This window comes from Drosophila teissieri, chromosome 3R (genome assembly GCF_016746235.2).
Source record: "Drosophila teissieri strain GT53w chromosome 3R, Prin_Dtei_1.1, whole genome shotgun sequence".
In the NCBI taxonomy this organism is placed as follows: Eukaryota; Metazoa; Arthropoda; class Insecta; order Diptera; family Drosophilidae; genus Drosophila; species Drosophila teissieri.
Genome location: NC_053032.1, coordinates 30,451,210 through 30,465,833, shown reverse-complemented (window position 1 = coordinate 30,465,833; position 14,624 = coordinate 30,451,210). Strand labels below are relative to the sequence as shown.

At 45.1% G+C, this 14,624-nt stretch overlaps 2 protein-coding genes across 3 annotated transcripts; both read left to right on the top strand.

Moving 5' to 3' along the window:
- The first annotated feature begins 375 nt into the window (after window positions 1–375).
- LOC122620362 (STAM-binding protein-like A) lies at window positions 376–3,317 on the top strand. Its single transcript, XM_043797790.1, has 5 exons — window positions 376–872; window positions 984–1,535; window positions 2,032–2,347; window positions 2,408–2,520; window positions 2,594–3,317. The coding sequence occupies exons 1-5, from the start codon at window positions 757–759 to the stop codon at window positions 2,757–2,759; spliced, it is 1,263 nt and encodes a 420-aa protein (XP_043653725.1). The 5' UTR covers window positions 376–756; the 3' UTR covers window positions 2,760–3,317.
- A 2,753-nt stretch (window positions 3,318–6,070) lies between these two features.
- On the top strand, window positions 6,071–14,450 carry LOC122620385 (calcium-binding mitochondrial carrier protein Aralar1). Of its 2 annotated transcripts, none has more exons than XM_043797816.1 (10): window positions 6,071–6,420; window positions 9,998–10,150; window positions 10,736–10,898; window positions 10,958–11,049; window positions 11,114–11,308; window positions 11,372–11,595; window positions 12,476–12,642; window positions 12,707–12,825; window positions 12,886–13,495; window positions 13,556–14,450. In XM_043797816.1, the coding sequence occupies exons 1-10, from the start codon at window positions 6,403–6,405 to the stop codon at window positions 13,852–13,854; spliced, it is 2,040 nt and encodes a 679-aa protein (XP_043653751.1). In that variant the 5' UTR covers window positions 6,071–6,402; the 3' UTR covers window positions 13,855–14,450. The 2 variants fall into 2 exon arrangements, with proteins under 2 accessions (XP_043653751.1, XP_043653750.1); XM_043797815.1 differs by lacking the exon at window positions 6,071–6,420 and adding an exon at window positions 9,540–9,713.
- Window positions 14,451–14,624: the final 174 nt, after the last annotated feature.

The following is a 14,624-nucleotide window of genomic DNA, read 5'->3' as shown; positions in this document are numbered from 1 at the left end:
AATTGATAAGGTTCAACTATCGCTTCATTTTAAGTATATTGCCCAGATTAGCCGTGTTTTATTTTCTGCGATACGGATTAAGTACGTGCAATTGGAAGGGGAATATATGGTTCGCTTGCTGGAAACCAAATTTGCAACGTACTCTTAGATGGCTATAATATTATATCAACTTTTAGCTCCTTTAAGATTATGTCACCTCCAAGCCAACAAACTTATGGAATAATGTGCATTCATTATACTTTTAACCACGACTATTAAATCAATACTTATGGTAATTTATTTAACTGTCCAAAAAATGTAATCTTTTAATAAAATAAGGTTTGAGTGTATAGCAGTTGTTTCAAATATCTATTTTAATGGCAGTATCGGATATACATTCACATTTATAAACCGTAGCGACAAAACACTCAGAATAGCAATAAATTCAAAAAGTAACGTTCGTTTTGAAAACCGATATTCCTTTTCTTACAAGTAGCATCGATTGGTATCGATAAGTAGTCGATTACCCTTCGTGGTCTATCGCACACAGCTGACTGCGTGGGAGAACAGCTGTTTCCAGCTTTTTCAGAGGACGCCCTGCGTAATTATGAGTAATTCTCCACGCAAGAAGATTGCGGAATAGCAAATAATTGGCAGCCACGAGTGCGTCCAAGTCGCGCCAGCACTAACCCAAGACAATAGCCAAAGGACTGCCAGGCAGCACGGCAGTGAAAAGAGCGAGAAAGAGCTGGAACTTCAGGAGGAGCAAGTGAAACCATGTCGAAGGCTGTGAACAACATGAGCATGGGCGACGTGGAGCCGCAGGAGCGGATGAAGCACCTGTCGCACTGCGGCAACCTGATCGAGGTGGACAAGAACATGCCAGTCACGCGGTGAGTCCTTCGCTTCCATGGCCCAAGGTTTCCTGCCAAGGCTGTGACCTTGGTTGGCCAAGGACTTGTGGGCTCTCAGTTCCTCACACACTCAGCCTAATGTCCTTGCAGGTACTACCGCTCTGGCACCGAGATGCTGCGCATGGCCAATGTTTACCTGCGGGAGGGCAACCACGAGAACGCCTTCATCCTGTACTTGCGCTACATGACCCTCTTCATCGAGAAGATCCGCCAGCATCCGGATTACGGCAGCGTCAAGGCCGAGGTGCGGGATATCAACAGGAAGATTAAGGATGAGATTATGCCCACAACGGAGAAACTGAGGGCCAAGCTACTAACGCACTACCAAAGGGAGTACGAGCAGTTCCTGGCCAGCAAGGAGGCGGAACGGGTCAAGGAGCTGGAGCGCGAGCGGGAGCGGGAAAGGGAACGTCAGCGGCAGAAGGAAAGAGAGAAGGCAGGCTCAAGCGCCATCCCATCCCTCATCCCGGCCAATTTGCATGTGCTCATCGACGAGGGCAACCAGCCATCGGCTCCGGACCTGGGCCTGCTCGACCAGGTGGTCTACCCCAATGACTTTCCCACGGGCGCCAATCGCAGCCTGCCGGGCTCCGGACTCCTGCTGCCCGCTGCCAGCGAAGCAGCCGCCGATAAGACAACCAAGTGAGAATCCGCAATAGAATTTAGATTAGGCATTTTTAGGAAACATAATCGAATCTAGAAATCTGATCAGTAGTTCAGTGTATAGTCTTCTCCTTGTACCCTAAACTAAACTCCGAACGGCAAATGCACAGCCTTAGTTTACTGTATACACGTAACCACCGCAGGGTTCCAATTCATGATAGCTTTATAAAATGCGTTGGCCTCATTCGAGGTTTGAAATTGGAAACCCAAACAAACATTAGGCATAGGCTTGCTTATCGAACCATCGTAAGCTATAAACCGATCCCCACTTTGATTAAACTTGATAAGAAGACTGATAGTTCACTAACTTGATTGTTTCCTCAAGCAGTTTAACTGCTTTATCTGTATTACTTTATAATGTTGTAGTACTCATGTTAATTGAATTGCTATGAAAATCAAAAACTTTAGTGCTACGGTGTGCTATATATAATGAAGCAAAAATTATGACTATTTTTTAAAATATCTTTATTTTTAGCGCCAAGCCGAGCTTCGATCGCAACCAGAAGCCATCTTACAACCGCACAGACTCTCTGCTGGCTGGCTCCTTGCGCCTTGTTCACGTGCCCGCTGACACAATGGAGGTCTTTCTGAAGCTGGCGCTTGCCAACACCTCGAAGAACATCGAGACATGCGGCGTACTGGCTGGTCATCTGTCCCAGAACCAGCTGTACATCACTCACATCATCACGCCGCAACAGCAAGGAACTCCGGACAGCTGCAACACGATGCACGAGGAGCAGATATTCGATGTGCAGGACCAGATGCAGCTGATAACGCTGGGATGGATTCATGTGGGCTACTAATTCTTAGTTTTATAACGTTTTATATTGAAGAATAACCTTCTTCCCCAGACTCATCCCACCCAGACTGCGTTTTTGTCCTCCGTTGACCTGCATACGCACTGCTCCTATCAGATTATGATGCCCGAAGCCTTGGCCATTGTGTGCGCGCCCAAGTACAACACGTGAGTCACTTGAGTCCCATGAGTCAACGTAGACAACACCTGATAATCTGGTATCCATATCATTCGCTTGCAGCACTGGTTTCTTTATACTCACGCCACACTACGGCCTAGACTACATAGCCCAGTGTCGGCAGTCGGGCTTTCATCCGCATCCTAATGACCCGCCGCTCTTCATGGAGGCGCAGCACATCCGAATGGATAACCAGGCCAAGATCAAGGTCATCGATCTGCGGAGATAGTCACGCAAAAGCACCGACTCATCAGATCTAGCAATAGCTCCAGTTTCGGGTGTCAAACAGTGATTATCCATGGAAATTACAGAGATTTAGGCAGTTAGAGAGAACAACTATTTTCGGCAAACAGAGAGAAATGTATTTTTGCAAGCTGTTGATCCCGAGGATCGTCCATACACACCACTTGAAGCACTCGGCGGCATTTGTTGTTGTTTATTGCGTTCCGGCCTCTTGGTTCGTTGCATTCTTTCACTTAAGAACCCCTAATGTGATTTTCAATTGTGGCTTACCCCTGCGTTCGTTACTATCTATTATATATATAACTAATATGTTAGGCTGTTGCCGGGGAATCCCCGGCATTCTCACACACTCGCACACACACACACCCATGCAGCTTACAGTGCAAACTATTCGGGGCGCTCCAAAAAGGAGTGGTGTCCTTCTACGGCTTACTACTTGCAATAACCTGTTGTTCAAAGACGAATCATCATTAAATGCTATTATTAAACTGTGCATGCTTACCTATTGTACTAAACTGAATAAATATTTATGACTACTGGTTTATGGCTGTCCATATTTTTCCGTTTTAATGGCTTTTGCTAGCAAGCCAAGATTAGTAGGAAGGTAAATTGGAAAAGGTCCGGTAATCAACATTTATTTATTAAAAAAATATTTCCAGCTGTTTTCTACTGTAAATTTAAATTCGTATTTATTATCCTTAACGCTCTTTTTCAATATGGAAAACCTGACCGAAAGGTGGCGCTCTGATTTTCAGTTGGGAAATTTTCCCTCAGTTAACTTCTGTATTTTCCGCTGCAATTGAAAAGCTGCACATCTTCCGAGGAACAATAATATAATTTAACATTTATTATGGAATTTAATACATAGCGATTAGTTGAAGAGTTTCCCCTACCGCATACTATTATTTTCACAGAACATAAGGGTGGGAAACTTACATTTCCCTCGGCTGCTAACATTTCCCACCGCAACCACCGTTTGGACCCCTGTTAGCCAATGTTTTCCATGTTGTCATCCAGTTTAGCGCGTTTTCTCGTCTGGCACGGTCCTGTTTTCCGCGGTGTTCCCAGTGCAGCAGCTGTCGCCTCCAACCACCTGGGCGCCTTTGAGGAACAGGAACCAATATCGAGCTACAGCCAAGTGCGAAACTGAGTGGCAGTGAATCGAATTGGCCGCGAAATTAAACGCGGAATTAAGTGCGTAAAAATCGATAAGAGAAGCATTCCTTGTGCACCGCCCACCTGGTGACCAACTGGGGGAATCTCCTCCTGCTACTCCCTGCTGGGTTCGCCGAAGCCAAAAGTCGGAGCAGTTTAAGCTACCCGCTGAGCCGCTGATAATGCCAATGCACATACCGTTTCCGTTTAATTGGATACCCACTCTGCCAGTCGCCCGATGCCAAGAAGTAAGTGCACTCGTGGAGCTCAGCCTTTGTCTTCCGCCGATGCCCCCACCACCCTCCCCTCAAGTGGGCGCCAGTTTGCGCTTTAATTACCAGAGCCACCGCCCAACCATAGCGCACCCCACTGGGCCACCCAGCCAGTGGTGGCGGATTAGGTGCTCGGATCTAAAAATAAGTGCGGCTGGAGGAGGAATGAAAAGAGCAAAAGTGCCGACGGACGGAAATAAAAACACGCTGAATCGCAGGATTATAACTTGGCCCTTCACAGAACACGCGTTCAAATGACATACTCAATTTTGTATTAAATCAATGGGTAACTTGAAAGGCAGTGTATAGGATCTTCGGCATGATGACATTTCCTGCTAAGTTAAACCCTCATTCGTAATACACGTTGTATCTTAATTGCTTTGTAAGTGCTTTCCTCCCAACAAAAACAGATTACTCCACTCAAAGATTTGAAAGCAAAGCAGTAGAGAAGTGAAAAGGAAACAGGGTTAAAGGGTTCTTCAGCAAGGATAACAGACAGCTACAAATGAATACAGCGCTTTCAGCACCTACCATCCATCACTCTTAATCTGAAAACTATAAATTAGTAACTTTCAATGCGTTGTTAAGGTTCAGGACTCCTTGTGAGTGACAATGCGGAAGTGGAGGTCCTTTGGCTGCGCTGGTGTGTGAGAGTGCTCACAGACACAAGCTGGTGCCTGTCGTGCCGCAAAAAGGACACCCGAGTTGAGCTGACATTTGGCTAACCTTCATAACAAAAATGTCTGCCGATTCGTGCAGCTTGCTGCTCATAACTGCCGCTCGTAATTGTTCATTTTATTCAACGAACTCCGCCCTCAGAAATAAATTGTAGGATGGTTCGGCCTTGCTGAAATTCTTGAGGAGAGCTGCCAGAATGACGTTAATATAATAACACAATTTTCTCGCCCGCCTGGCTATTTTTATACCCGCCCAAAACACGCTTCATTCACGTGCCCTCCGCAGATGGCCAACGATGCGTATACGCAATGTCTCGTATCTCGCGCTATCTTCTCTCCCTTTCGCACCCCGAAATTACCTCTCTTTCGCTCGTTTCGGTGTGTTATTTCGCACAGCACGTGTTTACATTGTAAACAGAGAAACTCGAGCAGCTGTGAGTGAGTGCAACCAAATTTAAGAACATTTCCACAGCGTGAAATCGTCAACCACTTGGCACGCTCGAAAATGGCGACCTTGCCACCCATGCATGTGAATAAACAGCGGGGGTCACGCGAATAGGAGTTCGAAAATGCAAACTTATTTAAGAACTTGTCCGTACTGTCCGTATATACATTCATGGTCCGACTTCGAACTTGCTATGATATACATGCATATATAGTATTAATATTAAATCCCTGACAACTTGGCCCTGATTGTACGCGATGCGATGAAGACACACAGAGCCAATGGTCGCACCTAAAGGCCACTTAGAACGAAATTAATTCCGTGAACACATTGCAGCCATGATTCGCACTGCATTTTTCTATTATCAAAAGTGTTTTTGTTTGCCCTCACGGATCTTTAGCACACTTTAGCCCACATCATACCACCACCCTGATTAGACCCCTTCTTATGAATAGTAGTTGCAGTAGTTGTAGTAGTTGCATAGATGCCATTGTTTATTGGGAAACTGCCGTGCAATGAAACTGCAGTGCAGAAAGAGCACCGCCCGGGCCAAAAACAATAACAAACTGAAATGAGAATCGAAATTAATATGAATCTGAAGCTGAAATGGAAATGGAAATGCAATCGCCGAGGGGTTCTCTTTCATTTATTATTTTTTTGCGGCTCTCTCGCGGTGGCAAAAGTTACTGAAAGCGGGAAAAGCTCTCGCTTCTATAATTCCGACAGTTCAGAATGGAAAAGCAGCGCGACGCCAGCGGATGACAGCCGAGAAAATCGCGCGCGTCCCTCAGATACAAAAATCACAAGTTGGCAATAAATATATCCGGTTCGGGCATTGAAAATATTTTATTTATTCCTTGGATACCCCAGAATTCCTAACTAGCAAAGCCTTTAAGTATTGAATAAAGACTCGCGAGTGACCATCAAAAACATATTTAACTAGTAGTTAAATCAAAGGTTAAGCCGAAGTTTCCGATAAACGAACACTCAAGAAGATAACGCGAACGTGACTGAAGTTCACAAAGATTCAAAGACTTGGATTGTGTTCATACGTATAAGGGAATAAGTGAATAAGTGAATATGCACGATAAGGATGAGGTAACGTTCCGTCAGGAAACTAATTAACTATTGATCTGATAACTGACCGATGGCGGAAGTGCCCCGCACCAGACTAATTAATATCAATAAGGAACGATAGAGCGCATTACGACATAGTCGAAAGATAAACGATAAATACTGGATATCTCAGGAAAGCTCGCAGGCCAAACAGACCCAATTATATAAAGAAATAAAACAATATCATTTGAGAGCTTTCCGAGCATCCAGCGAATCACCTTCAATCCCACGGATTTGTGGCCAGGTTTTCTCCGCTCACGACTTTGGAAAAGTCACCGCCTTCTCAGGTCGCGATTCTCCGATTCTCCGCTTCTCAGTTTGCAGTCACCGATCGCTCCAGCCACAGGTTCTACATGGTCTCTATATATTTGCATAGTTCTCTCGGTTTTTTCGCTGTCGTCAATTAGCCAGCTGACTGTGGTCCCATGGCTCACGCTGCGTATACGTAATGGGCCAGTGGTGCAGCTGTTGCTGAATTCCCATTATACCGAAAATTATATCCAACCGAAAATTGTCGAATTCGGTTAGTTGGACGACAAACTTAACTGTATGCCAATATTACAAATGTCTGTTTGCTTTGGGTGGAATTTCTCGAGCTTCCAGTTGCTCATTTCCCTGTATGACTTCAGTTTGGTGGGGGTGGCTGAAGTAACCCCATCCGCGCACAGAAACAACCACAACCACAGCGATAATGAACAGCCGGTGTGACCTTGACGGAAATTGCAAACAAAAACAAAAGTTTGCCGCTCGCGCAACAAATTTCCATGGCACCAACAGAGAAAAAAATTAACGAGCAATTAATTGGGCATTTTTCACTATTAAAGTTAAGTAGATATGTTTCGTAAAGAGGTAAAATGCTAAAGTAATATTAAAAAATCATATTTTCGGCTATAAAATGTAGTAAAGGGAAATATTTTCCAGTTTTCTCTGTGTCCATCGATGCAGCTACAAAGATATAGTAACAGTGACATGCACGTGCCACACGCTGCAGGCAGCTGAAGGCAAAAAGAAAAGCGGCGAAAATCTGGGAAAACCGGTGGAAAAGCGACCTGTGCCTGCAACCTTTGACTTGGACGACCGTGGCCAAGGAGAACTCATTATGCAAATGCAACAAAGCAGAAGTCATGTAGAGGGGTGGACAGGCACGGGGAGGGGTGGAGGGGTAGACAAAACCCAGCAAACAAACAAACAAATCGCTTCTGTCTGCCGTCACACGGGGCGTATGTGTAACATTTTCCGCTTGTTTGCGCTGCCCGAATAAAAAGGGGATAAAAAACAGCTTCTGCTGGGCATGAATATATAAAACAGCATTCAAGTACATTTGGGGATTCACAAGTTCAAATTGAATTGGGGTTTTAAGCGGATTTTCCTTTGATTTGGATTATTTCACGCCCAGTGAATCAGTCAAATTTGCATATGAATTTCAAAATATACCACTAAAATTCTATGAAAATATTAAATTTGAAGGTATATTCTGTAAAAGGATAATAGTCTTTCGAACTTTAATGGCCAGCATTTTCGTTCGCAACAGAGTAAATGAATAAACAATACGCCTTAATAAGCAGTCGCATTGCAAACATTGCCACTTAATTATTTTCAGTTGAAATGAAAGTTAATAAACACATCACGGCTTTAATATGAATTATACATCCTCATCAAGGGAGGAAACAATTCAATTTTCGTGTTTTTGCTGCTTCCCATGAATTCTTGATGGCATCGCATTGTGCAGCAAATTGCCGGCAAACGAATTCATTTATTGCCACCGCCAATCGATTCGCAAAGGTCAATACGACACTTTGACGGATCAGACAGACTACTACAAACAAAAGGAGGGGGGGTGGGGATAAAACCCCATCCAATAAATCCAATTTCCACTACACAAAACCTGAAAAAGAGTGGAGCAAAAAAGAGGTAGCAAAAGTGAAAGTATCTAGCTATAGATATGCATGCAGTAATGGATTATAGATAACTATTATTTAAATATTACCTCGGAAAAGCTTGTTAGCTACCCAATTTTTCCAGTATTCGCATACAACCAGAACACGTCATTAGGGAATCCTTGCCATTATAATCCATTTTAATCAGAAGCTATCTTCTGAAATTGATAACACATCAATCAATGTTGCCGTTTTCCCCAGGGTATTTAACTCAGTTCTGAATTTGGCTCCACATTTCCGTATCTTCAAGTCGGGGGGCTCCATAAATGCCGTCGTGTTTTCGCTGATTTTATTATGAAATCTGTTTTTGTTTTTCGCAATTCTCTGGCGCAAACAAGCGCATCTGCAAATGTGAGGGACCCCCACAAAAAATAAAGAAAAAAGAAAAAGAGAGAATTGTTGTCGGGAAAATGACAATTTCATCGCGTGCTAATCGTATTACGTCAATGAGTCAATTGATAAATGCAGGGTAATCGAATTCGAATCGTACGTATGTATTGTCATCGAAGTTGAACTTGTTGTTGACGGAGCTGCTGACCTTTAGGTGATTACTCAGGCGGAATTGCAGCGAGAGCGAGTAAACAAGCGGCAGAGCAATGAGACAGGGTATTGGGTATTCGACTATCGGCTACCCGGTGCTCATTACTCGTAGGGGATGTTTGCCCATGATTGCGATTACTACTTTGTGCACAGTTGCTCCACAAAGTCTTATCAGTTCAAACAAGCTGTGTAAACCTACTTAAAATAGTTACCTTTAAATATTATTAATCTATTAATATTGCAAGTCAAGTGTATTTAGTAACTAATCAACTTAGTTGTTTCCAAGTACTTCATCTCAAAGAAAAAAATGTTAATTAGCAATTATTTGCGATTAAATCAAAGTACCTTCTTTAAATATTCCCTTAAATAAATATTTTTATATTTAATCATTTTGTTTTTATATAAGAAACTGACATTAAAGAAACAGAGAACCTGTAACCCCACCCGCTCCCAGAGTAACGATCGTAAGAGAGTCGCCATAAACATAAGAGAGCTTGTTGACATTGAAATGAGCGAAGAAAATAAGAGTAAGAGTTCGGTTAATGAGAAACTCTCCCCAGCGGGGTTCCGTTCGTGGTGGTGGATCCGATTGCGGCGATTCTGCGCTCGCCAGTCCGCTCCACTCGCAGTTAATCGCGGAACGGGGACGAGGTGGTGTCGACTCGGGCGGTTTGGATTAGATCGGCTTGCATTGATGAGCTAATTAGACGCGGCAATTGCTCGCGGAAAGAACACTGAAAACACGGAAGCAGTCACAGCTAAAAAACAGGAATGCCGCTGACCAAGAGTTTGCCAAATGTAAGTTTCGGCTGCGATTCTCGAGCGACTGACACGTGTTGCGTTTGCAATTGAGTTTCAAGCGCAAGAGCGCCGAAAAGAGAGTGCGACGGTGACAGTGGCGGGTAAAGAAGGGTAGTTCCCGAACTACCCACAAAGATAAACGCATAAATAAATACATATATACAGCAAAAAGGTTGTTTAAGCTAAGCAAGTAGTGGAAACCAAGAGAAGAAACCCCCATGAAGCTTTTCTCAACAGAAACTAATCCCCTTTCTCTGCTTTCTTCGCGATTCTTCTTGCAGTCTCCGTCGCTTTTGAAGCGCGCCGGCACCGAAAAGTTGCGAGAGGTGTTCCTGAAGTACGCCTCCATCCAGAAGAATGGCGAGCACTACATGACCAGCGAGGACTTTGTGCGAAAGTTCCTAGGACTCTTCTCGGAATCTGCATTTAATGACGTGAGTACTTCGCCTGCAGTCTGCGGGTCATTGCAAGGTTATTTTGCATAGTCCGTCCGATAAGAACGGCCATATCTTATCGCCAGATAAGTTCGCCCCCGTTGCCGGCGGCACATAGTTGCTTATGAACATAAATCAGAGCGGTACTAGCCGTACTAGCCACTGTGATTCACTGGTTGACCTTGACCCACCCGCAAAGATGTAGTAAACCCATAAACGCATAAACCAAATAACCCGGCAATCACTTGGCTGCCTCGTGTCTAACCGCCAACGTCACAGATTCTATTTTAATGGGTCCGCTTATCAGCTTTATGGTCTGAGAACCGAACGGAACCTGATCGCGGTTCGTAGGTGCCCCCGCAAATTGGAACTGATTCAATCAGGTGCCGAAGTCTGCGGGGGCAGTTTCTTTTACGGCCCCCCGTTTATCTCCCCATCAGGGAGTAACTAGCGGTCTAATGTCCACTCGACAGAGATTAACCTGTCATTGAATGAAATACTATGGCAAAGTTCCCCATCACATGTTTGTTCTGTAAAGATTTCCCAAGCACTGCATTTAAATAACCAACATTATTTATCGCATAGGATTCGGTGCGCCTGCTGGCCAACATTGCGGACACGAGCAAGGATGGACTCATCTCCTTCTCGGAGTTCCAGGCCTTCGAGGGTCTGCTCTGCACCCCAGATGCCCTCTACAGGACCGCTTTCCAGCTGTTCGACCGCAAGGGCAACGGCACTGTTTCCTACGGTGAGAAAATCCTTTGAAGTATACCACTAAACTATGCCACTAAACTATCCACTTTACAGCTGACTTCGCTGATGTCGTACAAAAAACTGAACTGCACTCAAAGATACCTTTTAGCTTAGATGGCCCCTTCATCAAGCGCTACTTTGGTGATGTAAGAGCACTGCAATCTGACGATTATTCAATGATTATACTGTATATACTTGCCCGAACTGTAGAAGAAGCAACGCCTTATCAACTATGCTGAGTTCACGCAGCTGCTGCACGACTTTCACGAGGAGCACGCGATGGAGGCCTTCCGCAGCAAGGATCCAGCTGGCACTGGGTTCATCTCGCCCTTGGACTTCCAGGACATCATAGTTAATGTTAAGCGGCATTTACTGACCCCCGGCGTCAAGGACAATCTAGTTTCGGTAGCTATTGCAGCTCTTGCCCATCTGATTTTCCTTCTAAGGATCGATTTTTCACTTGACTAGGTAACGGAGGGTCACAAAGTGAGCTTCCCGTATTTCATCGCATTTACCTCGCTGCTGAACAACATGGAACTGATCAAACAAGTCTACCTGCACGCCACCGAGGGCAGTCGCACGGATATGATCACCAAGGATCAGATCCTCTACGCCGCCCAGACGATGAGCCAAATCACGCCGCTGGAGATCGACATCCTTTTCCACCTGGCGGGCGCCGTCCACCAAGCAGGGTGAGTCCACAGACACTACCTTGGGTTCAGCCAACTTTGGATTCGAATTAGCAAAAACTAGCATTTTCGTTATGTTATTAAGTCTATTTAAGTGGCATATTCAGTTGCTAACTAATGTTTTTGTTACTGTTCTATAAAGGAGATACATTTTTACTTAGCACACCGTTCAAGTAATGTATTACTGTACTTAAAAATCTTTACTTTTTGAGGACTTGTAAAGTGGCAGCTTTCACAGCTTTAATTTTATACTAATGTGTTAAAGTAATAGTTTACATAAATATCCTACAAAAAATTACTACTTTTCACATAGTTAAGCTTGTAGATACAAAGTGTTTGTATAGCTGGAATGAAATTATCAGCTGGAAGTGAAAATATGACTTGATAGAAAATGAGTTGACTGAATGATATATTTTCAGGTGTCATAAGTGGACAGTTTAAACTATGAAATGGAGATTTAAATATATGACCCTGTAGGCAATAAAGTGATAGTCCGATTGTCTTGTATGAGCATGTGCATCCTTTAAAGTAGGCGATCATCCCAGGGCAATCCCCAAACATGAGTATCAAGTGTCTTGTGCTAATTGTTGCTTGTTTGTATCATTTTCTCTCCGTGTGTTTCTCTTTATTTCTCCTCTTCTCTGCGCTGCACTCGCAATTCTCACTCCCAAAGCTGGTGGAAGCGCAGGAGAAAGATACCTCCGAGTAGGCAAGTGATCTCGTCTTTCCTTGGCCTGATTTCTGCTTTTTGTTCGTTTATGAATCCACTCCCAGAATCCCGCACCCACAAAACCTAACTCAGTTGGTATCTCTTAGTTTCCCTTTCCCATACATACTACATGCCAATCGAAACTAATCCGGATTTCATGTTCCCATTCTTCAGCCGCATCGACTATAGTGACCTGAGCAACATCGCACCCGAGCACTACACCAAGCATATAACACATCGCCTGGCGGAGATCAAGGCGGTGGAGAGTCCTGCGGACCGATCGGCCTTCATTCAGATCCTGGAGAGCTCCTACCGTTTTACCCTGGGTTCCTTCGCCGGCGGTAAGTTAGGATGCACTGCATGCTTTTTAGAAGGGACACCTATTTATATTTTATGCACCAATAGCTGTGGGCGCCACTGTGGTCTACCCCATCGATCTAGTCAAGACTCGAATGCAGAACCAGCGCGCGGGTTCCTACATCGGTGAAGTTGCCTACCGAAACTCATGGGATTGCTTCAAAAAGGTAAGTCTGATCTGTGATATATTCTGTGAAATTATCTAATCTCAATGCCTTAATTTCCAGGTGGTTCGCCACGAAGGATTCATGGGTCTCTACAGAGGTCTCCTGCCCCAGCTAATGGGCGTGGCTCCCGAGAAAGCCATCAAGCTGACGGTGAATGACTTGGTGAGGGACAAACTCACCGACAAGAAGGGCAACATTCCCACCTGGGCGGAGGTTCTGGCTGGTGGCTGTGCCGGTGCCTCGCAGGTGGTGTTCACCAATCCCCTGGAGATTGTGAAGATCCGTCTCCAGGTGGCTGGAGAAATCGCAAGTGGCAGCAAGATCCGTGCGTGGTCGGTGGTGCGGGAGCTGGGACTCTTTGGACTGTACAAGGGAGCCAGGGCCTGTCTGCTCCGCGATGTGCCGTTCTCGGCCATCTACTTCCCGACCTACGCCCACACCAAGGCCATGATGGCCGACAAGGACGGCTACAACCACCCACTCACCCTGCTGGCCGCCGGTGCCATTGCCGGTGTTCCGGCCGCCTCCCTTGTCACGCCCGCCGACGTCATCAAGACCCGCCTCCAGGTGGTGGCCCGATCCGGGCAGACCACCTACAACGGCGTCTGGGATGCCACCAAGAAGATCATGGCCGAGGAGGGACCACGAGCCTTTTGGAAGGGCACAGCCGGTAGGTCAAAGCTAGCTTCTTCGGTGGAATTATATTAATTTCTTGTTACCTTTTCCACAGCTCGAGTGTTCCGCTCCTCGCCACAGTTCGGCGTGACCCTGGTGACCTACGAACTGCTGCAGCGCCTCTTCTACGTGGACTTCGGAGGCACCCAGCCCAAGGGATCCGAGGCGCACAAGATCACCACTCCGCTGGAGCAGGCGGCGGCGTCGGTGACCACCGAGAACTTGGACCACATCGGTGGCTACCGGGCGGCAGTTCCTCTTCTGGCGGGAGTGGAGTCCAAGTTCGGGTTGTACCTGCCGCGATTTGGACGCGGAGTAGCCGCTGCCACGCCCTCGACGGCCACGGGATCCTGATTATACTGGCGCCACCGCCTGCCAAGCGCCACGTAGTCTACGGAATGCAGAAGGGAATGGCGGGATTGGCGCTCCGGTGGACAGAGATATGGGATATATTTTTTGCTAGGACGCGTTTACACAAAATACACAAACACACACACACACAGAAGCACTGAGGATATTTCTAACGAGGATCAGGAGGGAGCAGCGCCGTATCTATAGTACTATTGTATCTGAACTGCAGGGTGCGAGTCCTGGGCACCCAGCTCTGAGCAACTGTTTTTACCACACACCCAAACAAAAGAAAACCAAATGGAGAGTAATGAAAAGCCCATTTAAGAGCATAGAATACCGATTTTGGCCATGGTGCGTATATATATTTAGGCAAGTGTAGAACTGTTTTTGTAAACTTTGTTAACTAGTTTAAAGTTTAAAGTCTAGAGCATCAACCAATCACTGAACGTCAACTTTTGCACTCAATGTAACTATTAAAGCGATAAAACCTTTTAATCTTAGTACGAATTTGTTCAAAACAATTATCAAGCAAAGGAAATGCAATGAATGACCTCTTAGCTAATAAAGAATAATTAAATAAAACTCAATGTTTAAAACGATCGAATTGTCCTAAAGGTTTTTGGGTTGGGCAATTAGTTGCTAATTAAAAATATTAAATATATATTTAAATATTACATTCCGTTACCCAGCTCAACAAGCTAATGGCTTCGTAAATCTTTTAACAACGATTTAGAAAACAAAGTCAAGCCCACTTTCCTACTGCCATTGAAACT